The sequence below is a fragment of the Chelonus insularis genome, unplaced genomic scaffold (assembly GCF_013357705.1).
Source record: "Chelonus insularis isolate UGA/USDA-ARS -01 unplaced genomic scaffold, ASM1335770v1 contig_71_pilon, whole genome shotgun sequence".
NCBI lineage: Eukaryota > Metazoa > Arthropoda > Insecta > Hymenoptera > Braconidae > Chelonus > Chelonus insularis.
This window is the reverse complement of record NW_023276721.1, coordinates 141,218-150,962: the sequence shown is the minus strand read 5'-3', so window position 1 is coordinate 150,962 and position 9,745 is coordinate 141,218. Positions and strand designations below refer to the sequence as shown.

General features: G+C 42.7%; 1 protein-coding gene across 1 annotated transcript; it reads left to right on the top strand.

Moving 5' to 3' along the window:
- Nucleotides 1-3,453: 3,453 nt before the first annotated feature.
- LOC118071067 (uncharacterized) lies at nt 3,454-3,984 on the top strand. The gene has a single exon (XM_035090024.1). It carries the CDS (start codon nt 3,454-3,456, stop codon nt 3,982-3,984), a length of 531 nt encoding a protein of 176 aa, XP_034945915.1.
- Nucleotides 3,985-9,745: the final 5,761 nt, after the last annotated feature.

Genomic DNA, 9,745 nt, shown 5'->3' with positions numbered 1-9,745 from the left:
TGTTTTATCATCGAGAAGTTGAGCTTCGAGAATAATATCTTGATTATAATTTTTAGAGGGATTTCAACTTCTCCGAGAGTATTTAAAGGAGCGTTAGGAGTTTTGCCATTAAGAGTTATACATTTATTATCAGTAAGAATTGGTGAAGTTAGACTTTGCTTTTTGATTAGGGATATTGATGCGCCTGTGTCAACTAATAGTTTTAGTAATTTATTAGGAGTCGTTGATATAGGAGATTTAAATAGCACATATGATAAATCATTTGTACTGAAATTATAAATGTTTGATTGACTGCAATTCGCGGGTAAATGATTTATTTGATCACTTGAGTTAGATTGATTTGGATTTGATTCAGTGTTGCATACATAAGTAGCAGCGTTAGATTTATTGTTATTCGGTAAATTCCGATTTGATGAGTTAGAGTTGGACGATTGAAATGATGGTTGATTTTGATTACGATTTTGTTGGTAGGAATTATTTCCTGAGTTAAAATTTTGGTTTTCATTTCTTTTTTTATTATTATTATATTCGTGTCTACGACATTCTTTGATTGTTTGACCTTCGCGTGTACAATAGCGACAAAATTTACGTTGTTGAGTTAAATGATTTATTGAACGAGAATTGTTATTGCTTTTGTTATGATTAAATTGTTTTGTTTGTCACGACATTCATATGTTAAATGATTTGATCGTCCGCATCATTTATCTTGATAATCATATTTTAATCTGAGTGCTTTTTTTTCTCATAGACCAGCTGTTAAAGCTTCATTGATTGTTTTAAATTCACGATAACGTAACATCTGGGAAATTCTTGGATGACAATGATAAATAAATCTATTAATTGTCATATCTATAATCATAGACACACGACTTGCTAATAAGTTTTCATTTTTAGTAGTATCAGAAACGTGAATAGAAGCGAGAGTACGCGAACACAGATCCTCTATGCGTTGGAAAAATTGTGATAAATTTTCTTTTTTCTGTTTCGAAACGATCACCATCAAAAGTGTCTTGGGTATTTGGCATGTTTGTAAATATAGATAGAAAAATTAGGGATGATTTTTGCAAAAGATTATTAAATTGAACAAAGCTAGACTTACAGTGTCCTCTGCCTATGGAACTCATGACCTTGACGTGGTGGCAGAGCTTGTGTACCCCAATGACCCTGGGAGCTATGCCGGCGGTAGCGTAGCTACCGGTAGGGCCTCCCTAGCCAGACAGGTCTCAGGTGAGGGGTCAGACAAAGAAGGGTTCCAACCCTCACAAGTGGGTGCCTAGACCACTAGTGAGGTAATTTCTTCTAGGCTAGGGGAGGAAAAACCCCGAATATAAAAGCAACTTACAAGGATGGAATGAGTTTATCAAACTTAAAGGATAGTACGGTGCAGAGGAGGGATACCTCAGTACCGGTCGCGGGTAAGGGCGGTCACGCAGGCCCCCCCCGATCGTCATCCAGCGACTGCGGAACCCGGACGGTGAGTAACCAGGCCTCCGGGGGATCGGATACTACTGGAAGAGTAGAAAACAGGAGTATGAGTGAGGGCGAAGCAAAATGGCTCTGCGCCCAACAAGATGTGACTCCAGACCGTATGGACCACGCCAAAGGAAGAGGAAAGGCGAAGGAAGAGAACAAGCGGTGGCGGGAGAGGTCACTCAGTTTAGACTCGTCCCACATTGAAATTCAGGTGGTGGATATCGACGCTGTAGAGGAGGTGAGAGTGCAGAGGAAAGAAGAGTACCGCACAAAACTTGCCAACGACGAGGAAAGGGCTCTAGCTGGTCTCAAAAATAAAATCGCCATCATGACCAAAACGTGCAAGGAGACGCCGGGAGTTCCAAAAGCGCTAGAAGAGGCTCTTAGGGAGGCCAGGTCGTTCTTTAGACAGATGATTAGTTGTAGACTGGCCCTAAAAAGCGCAAAGGAGGAGGTAAGGATTAAGAAAGAAGAGCAGAAGGACCAATCTACCCAGACGGACATAGAAAGAAGCACATATGGGAATTCTGGACAGGCTATGACGTCTGAGGGTGGAAGAGCAGAAGGCGACAGGCCCAAAAGGGGTGCATCAGCATCCCCGGAAGAGGCGAGTGATAGAAGGAAAAGGCCTAAAGAACCGGCTAGTGCACGTAGGGAGGAAAGAAGGCTAGTGAGTGCTCAGAAGGTAAGACATGACGAGAGAGAAGAGGAGGCCAACTGGAAGGTGGTGAAAGGACGCAAGAAGACCCAGGCGCCTAGATCAGATGTGGCAGAACAGAAGATGGGCGTGAACAAGCTGAGGAAAGAGCCGGTGGCTAAGCAGAGGTTAAAGCCTGAAAAACCGGAAGCCATCATCATTAGGACAAGAGATGGAGCTGAGAGATATGCAGATGTCCTTAAAAAGCTCAAGGGCAAAGTTAATCCGGAGGCTCACGGGATGGAAATCGGAGGAGTAAGGAGATCAGCACGAGGAGAGCTCTTGGTGGAATTGCGGAGAGGGAAGGGCACTGCGGCCAGATTAGGGCAAGTTGTCAGAGAGGCGCTAGGAGAGGAGGTTGTAGTGAATGAACTCTCGAAGAAGGTCGTGCTGGAGGTGAAGGATATTGATGAGGTCACAACGAGAGAGGAAGTGATTCAAGCAGTCAGGATGGTAACGGGTGAAGGTGCAATTGTGGATCTGTTGGGTTTAAGGAAAAGCTATAGTGACACCCAATCAGCACTGCTCCGTATGTCGGTGGGTGATGCCAATAAACTGTTGGCGACTGGCAGGCTCAAGCTTGGTTGGGTAAATTGTAGAGTGCGCCTTAAGGAGGAGGTGATAAGATGCTACAGGTGCTTCGGAGTGGGACATATTGCGGGAGTATGTCAGGGCCCTGACAGGACGGCAAACTGCAGGAAGTGTGGGAATCGAGGTCACAAGTTTAAGGAATGCCCAAACTCACCATGTTGTGTCATGTGTAAGGATGCTGGGGTGATAGAAGAGAATACGAAACACCTGATTGGTAGTGGTGTGTGCGTTGAAGCTAGGAGAAGAAATGTACAGCAAAAGGCACCCTAAAGGTTCTTCAGATTAACCTGGGGAGGGGTAGGGAGGCACAGGATCTGCTACGGCAAACAGTGATCGAGAAGGAAGTGGATATCATCATCATAAGTGAGCAGTATAGAGCCTGGGAATGGTGCTCATGGTACCAAGACAAGACGGGCAGAGCGGCGGTGGTGGTCCTCAACCGGAATCTTAAGGTAGGGCGCCTGGTGGAGTCGGAAAGTAACTTCGTAGGATTGGAGGTGAACGGCATCATGTTTGTCAGTTGCTACTTTTCTCCCAATGTCTCGAGGGCAGTATTCTATCGCGAGATAGCGGCTCTAGAAACTTTCCTAGAAAGAGAAAAGGATAGTAAGGTGGTGGCAGGTGATTTCAACGCCAAATCCACAGTCTGGGGGGCAGCCCAGACGGATAAAAGGGGGGAGGTGGTGGCAGATATGGCACTTAAAGAAGGTTTAGCCTTCCTCAACTGCGGGAACTCGTTCACTTTCCGAAGAGGTATAACTGGCTCTATAGTGGATATTACTATGGTGTCAGACGATCTGTTGGGCAGGACACAGGAGTGGAGGGTAGAAGAGGACATGACCCTCAGCGACCATCAGTACATAACGTTCACTGTACGAGACAGCTCTGAAACGCTGGGAGGAAAACTGAGAAAAAGCGTCACTCATTCCTGGGCGGTGAATAAATTACGAGTGGAAGACCTGAGAGCCTATGTCAAGGAAGTGAAAGCTCGGAGACTGGCGGAAGAAGTAGCAGACGATGGAAGTTGGGGTCCGACACAACTTATCGACTACCTGAAAAAGGCGTGTGATAAATGTATGCCCCGGAAGAAACCAGGGGGGGGGGAAGAGGCAGCCGGTCTACTGGTGGTCAGAGGAGGTAGCAGAGAAGAGAAGGCGTTGTCTCAAGGCGAGGAGGATAGCCCAGCGTATAAGACGGAAGGAGGGAAGGGCCGAGCAGCGTAGTGCAGAGAACGAAGAGTATAGGAAGGCCAGGAAAGACCTGAAGATGGAAATCAAGGCAGCTAAAAGGAAGTGCTGGGCAAGCTTTATTTGTGAGCTTGAGAAGGACCCGTGGGGAGTGCCCTACAAACTGGTCATGAAGAAACTGGTAAGGCAGCCGACGATACCTGGGCTGCTGAACCCTCAGCGTATGCACAATATTGTGGCAACACTGTTCCCAGAGCATCTTCCGAAGCAGGGGCTTGAAGACAGAAAGCAGCCGGTGGAGGTGGAAAGAATAACCTCGATGGAAGTGGAAGTAGCGGTCAAGAATCTTCCGAACAAGAAGGCGCCTGGGCCTGACGGAGTTCCGAACGAGGTCCTGAAGTTGGTTGGAGAGGAACACGCCGAGGTTATTGCAGAGGTGTTTAACAATTGCCTGGAGGCAGGAATTTTTCCGGCCGAATGGAAGAGGCAGAAGTTAGTGCTGTTGAGGAAGGGCACGGGTGACTTAGAGAATCCGTCATCCTACAGACCGTTGTGCCTGCTGGATAATATTGGTAAGTTCTTTGAGAGATTGATACTGCAGAGGCTTCAGGAGCACTTTGGCAGAGTCGGAGACCTGTCGTGTAGACAGTACGGGTTTCGGCGGGGGAGGTCAACAATTGATGCAATGGCCCATGTGCTAGATATTGTTGCGCCTAGACAAAGTGATGCTCGCAAGATCGTGGCAGTCAATGCTATCGTCACACTTGATGTTAAAAACGCATTTAACAGTGCAAGCTGGGAGAAGATAATGGAGGCGCTCAGATCCAAAGAGACACCATCATATTTGCTACGCATCATCGATAGTTACCTGGATGACAGAGTATTGTTGTATGAGACAGAGGAGGGGATAGTAGAGTATAGAGTTACGGCAGGCGTCCCTCAGGGATCAGTGTTGGGGCCGTTTCTTTGGAACTGCATGTATGATGGACTCCTTAACCTCAAACTACCAGAGGAGGTGACACTCATAGGATTCGCTGACGACGTTGTGCTAGTGGCGCATGGTCATAATACCACGGAGCTTGGACACAGGGTCCAGCTCGGTCTGGACGCGGTGAGCGAGTGGATGAGGATGAACGGACTGACGTTAGCAGCTCTTAAGACGGAGGCAGTGCTGGTGACGACGAAGCAGAAGCAGAAACCACCGACGGTGAGGGTTGGTGGATATCCTGTAGAGTGGAAAGGGAACTTAAAGTATCTGGGAGTGTTGTTTGATAGTAAGCTGCGTTACATTAATCAGGTGGGGAGAGCGATAGACAAGGCTCGGAAGACTGCAGCGGCTGTAAGTAGACTTATGCCGAACGTGGGTGGTGCCCGTCAATTCCGGAGGAGAGTATTGTATACGGCAGTTGAGGCTCAGTTGTTGTATGGTGTAGAAGTGTGGGGCGGGGGTGATGAGAATGAAACTTTACAGAAGTAAGTTTCTGTCAGTGCAGCGGCAGGTGGCACTTCGGACTATATGCGGATATAGAACAGTGTCTACAGCGGCATCCCTAGTGTTGGCTGGCATGGCGCCTATTGATCTTGTGGCGGAAGAAAGAATGGCATCATACGAGAAGACGAAGAACGTGGAGCCGGAGAACCGTAAGAAGGCTAGGGAAGAAGCGGCAAGAGAGGAGAGGGCAAAGCTCATGATAAAATGGCAGCAGCGGTGGGACGAGGAAGGAACAGGGAAATGGACGCACAGACTTATAAGAGAAGTTGAGCAATGGGTGAACAGGAGACATGGACAGCTTCAGTATCATTTGACGCAGCTGCTTAGTGGACATGGAGGGTTCAATATGTACCTTTATAAGATGAAAATCGCGAGTGATCATAGATGTAGTCTGTGTGAAGCGCCGGAGGACACTGCAGAGCATGCTGCTTTTGAGTGTGAAGGTTCGAAAGAGTTCCTAGAAACTCTAAAAGAGGAAACTGGTGAAGCGTGCATAAGTGTGGAAAACTTAGTGGAGGTAATGCTGAAGAGTGTGAAGAATTGGTGCGCAGTGGCGGCTTTTGCCACGAAGATAATGAAAAAACGTGAAGAGGATGAAAGGAGACGACGTACTGAAGAGAGAGCTGTACAAAGACGACGATGACAAGGATGAACAGTCTAGATGGACTTAAGCAGATCCTGAACCCCTAATCTCTTGATGAGGATGGGGGATGTAGGGAAATGTCTGCGGCGGACGTGTGTATCTGTAGGATGAAGGTGAGCGCCACTCTGACGTAATGCCCAACGGTAGTTCCGGAGTGGTGTCTCGTGTCTGTAGGGTCACTAGTAGAGGGCGTGCCCTCTCTACACCCTTTAAAAAAAAAAGACTTACAGTGTCGTCCTGATGCCGGGTTTGCTACATCCAGTTGAGAGATCAGGTAAATTAGAATTACTCTGCGCGGTTGATTGGTGCTGAGATTGTTAGGCTCAGGTAGTTGACCCAAATCGTCCTTGCAGCTCTCGATGTTTGAAGTGTGTGATTTTCTTCAGGATGCGTTGCTAACCGTACTTTAATTGGACTGAAGTTTTATTCGAGATGACAAATGATCCGTTATCCTCGTCGTCAAAATTTTTGTTGTATTAATAATTTTATTTTAATTATCAGTAAATTCTTTTTGTATTAATAATAGTTTTGTTTTAATAATTATATTGTTAATATTGGTAAATTATTAGGTTTTCCGACAATTGCAATAATATGCAATTTAAAATAAAAAAAAAATTGTCATGACCAGAATCGAACCCGGCTCAGCAGAATGGGAGTCTGGTGCTCTAACTACTAAGCTACCATGTATTCTCTATTGTTCTTTAGGCTTATTAATCATAAGTTGCAGGCTTGGGTACAGAGAAAAGGGATACAGCTTGTCGGCGAAGTGCCGGAACTCCCTGCAGATTGTTATTATTGTTTTTTATTATTCATAGTTATAATAACTATAAAATTAAATTAGCAATTATATGCAATCGTATTTACAAATATATTTTTATTGTTAAAATTGAAAAATTATTTTCCATTTTACTTATTTATTTTCTTAAATGACCACTTGCTTGTTTCCTGAAAATCATGAAAAAAATGATTTTTTATTTTTACGTCAAAAACGACGCACACCCCCACTTGCGCCCATACCCATCGACAGTCCGCCGACGACTGCTGATCTACTATTATCGGCGCATTGTTACGTGGACTGTTAGTGATATCACGTTGTTGGGGGACGTACTGAGACGGCGACATTATGCAATAACTAGAAAAAAAGTTCCCTACTTTAAGGCCGGGCTATACCTAAGAAAAGTTCCGAAGTTGACTTTACGCCCTCCCGTTGTGCGGTAGAAGGCCGAAGCTCGATTCCAATTGAAATTGAGTAGGTAACAGGAAAATCGATTGAGAAATAATAATTTTCAGGGATGCATTAGAAAAAGGGAGCCTTAACGCACCAGGAAATTTACAAATTTCAGAATAATCTGTTCTGAGCAAGACAGAGCACAGAATATATCTATCAAGCAAGCACAGCCCCCACCCTTTGTTACTAAGCCTGAAGCTTATGATATCTAAACGTAAACAGAGCAAATGAATATATGCTGGCTCTGTAGTCAGAAAGTTCGACATTTATTTTACCGAACGGTGTTCGATTCCAATTACGGCAAAATTTTTTTTGATTTTAATTGCCAAAATCAGTTTCAAATGTCAATTTTTGTGTAAAATTATTTTTCAATTAATCGATGACAAGTGAGAAAATATTTGACCAAGACCATGTACCTTTTTTTGTACAAATCCATTGATAATAGGCTTTTCTTAACAACTTATTAACAATAAAAAATAGTTTAAACAATCCGCGGCGAGTTCCGGCACTTCGCCGGCAAGCTCTACCCCCACTTTCTGTGCCCAAGCCTGCAGCTTATAATTTACAAGCATAAATCCAAAGATTGTAACCATAATAGCTCGGTGGTTAGAGCATCGGTCTTTTATTCTGCTGGGCAGGGTTCGATTCCAGTCATGGAATGGTTTTTTCTTTCTTTTTTATTTGTTAGATTTGGATGTAATTATAATATTAACATGCCAAAATGAATTCTTTATGACGATTTGATTTTTTGAAAAATTATTTATGTAATTTATCGACGCCGAGTCGAAAAACCTTTGAAAAGGATTATAAAATTTTTTTAAATACAGTTACAGAATGTAACTTATTTTTAAACAATTTAAAAATACAGTGGAAGCTCGTTAGTGTCGACACGTCTGTCCAGGATCATTCGTTAGTGTTGTCGTTCCCCTATATCCCTACTTCTCGTGAACCTATTCTCCTCATTGCGCATAAGAATGTGCAGAAAATAAAAATAGAGCAAGAATACATACGTGTGATACATAACCTGTATTTAACATATATGTTAACTATAGTGTTAATTGAATTTAAAATACGCGCTACTCACGCAAGATTCCATTGGTTATTAGAGAGAGCGGAGTGGAGCGAAAGACGAGCAACACTAGCGAAATCATCCTGTCAACACTAACGAGAGTGTAACACTAACGAGAGCAACACTAACGAGCTTCGACTATATTCAGAAATAGTTGAAACAGTCCGCGGGGAGTTCTGGCACTCCGCCGGCAAGCTCTATCCCCACCCTTCGTACCTAAGCCTGCATATACAACTTATAAACATAAATATAATGTCACAGATGATGGGTTTGCTTTGTAGTTAGAACACCAGGCGTTCATTTTACCGATTAGGGTTCGATCCCAGTCATAGCCAATTTTTTTTTATTAAAATATTACATGCATGCAATAATTACTAGTTGTTTATATTAGTTCAAAATCAATTCCTATTGTCTTTTAAAGACAAAATTTTCTAAAAAAGAGAATTCATAGTAACTCGTTCCTCACCCTCAGCTTATTTTCAGAAAAACGAGTTTTTTTTCGTAATTAATTGGAAGAATAATTTCATAAAATATATAAATTTATACATATAAATTTACTTAACGAAAAAAAGGAAAAAAAAATTTTGCTATCACTAAGATCGAACCCTGCCCGATAAAATAGACGTCCAATATCCTGACCACAGAGCTATCAGGATAACAATTGTTTAATTCATGCCTGTAAATTATAAGCTGTCAGCTTGGGCACAAAAAGTGGCGTTAGAACTTGCCGGCGAAATGCCGGAAATCTCCGCAAATTGTTTAAACTACTGCTCAATATTTTTTAATTATTTTAGAAAAAAGCTACATTTATATAACTGTATTAAAAAAGGGTTTATAGCCCTGTTCAAATGTCTTCTCCCTCAGCGTCCATTAATTAAAAGAATTATTAAAAAAAACTTGAATTCTTATTATGAATCAATTTTGGCTTATTAAAATTATAGTTACATTCAATTTCACTAAAAAAAAAAAAATAAAAAAAAATTGGCTGAGATCAGGATTGAACCCTGCTCGGCAAAAAAAAAGTCTGGTGCTTTAACCACAAAGCCAGCATACTTTCAATCAAAGCTTCATGTTTATTTATCTTAAACTACATGCTTCGATCCGTAGACTCGGAATTGAGCTCGCTTGTTAACATTTATACCTAATAGAAATAATAATAATGGATGGAGACATGTATTTTAAGTTATTTTCAGGTATTACATTAATTATTGTTTAATGAGAATCATCATATTCATTTATATTACTGCAATAGTCATCAAAGTGTAGGGCATTGTAGTGTGACACACTACATTTACATCACAAAATGTACTACTTGTACACACGCATATACAAATAACTCGCCAAAATGCAGGACACCATCAGTTC

What these genes read in the sequence shown, in the direction of transcription:
- LOC118071067 (XM_035090024.1), top strand. Translation starts at nt 3,454, where the DNA reads ATGGCACTTAAAGAAGGTTTAGCCTTCCTCAACTGCGGGAACTCGTTC.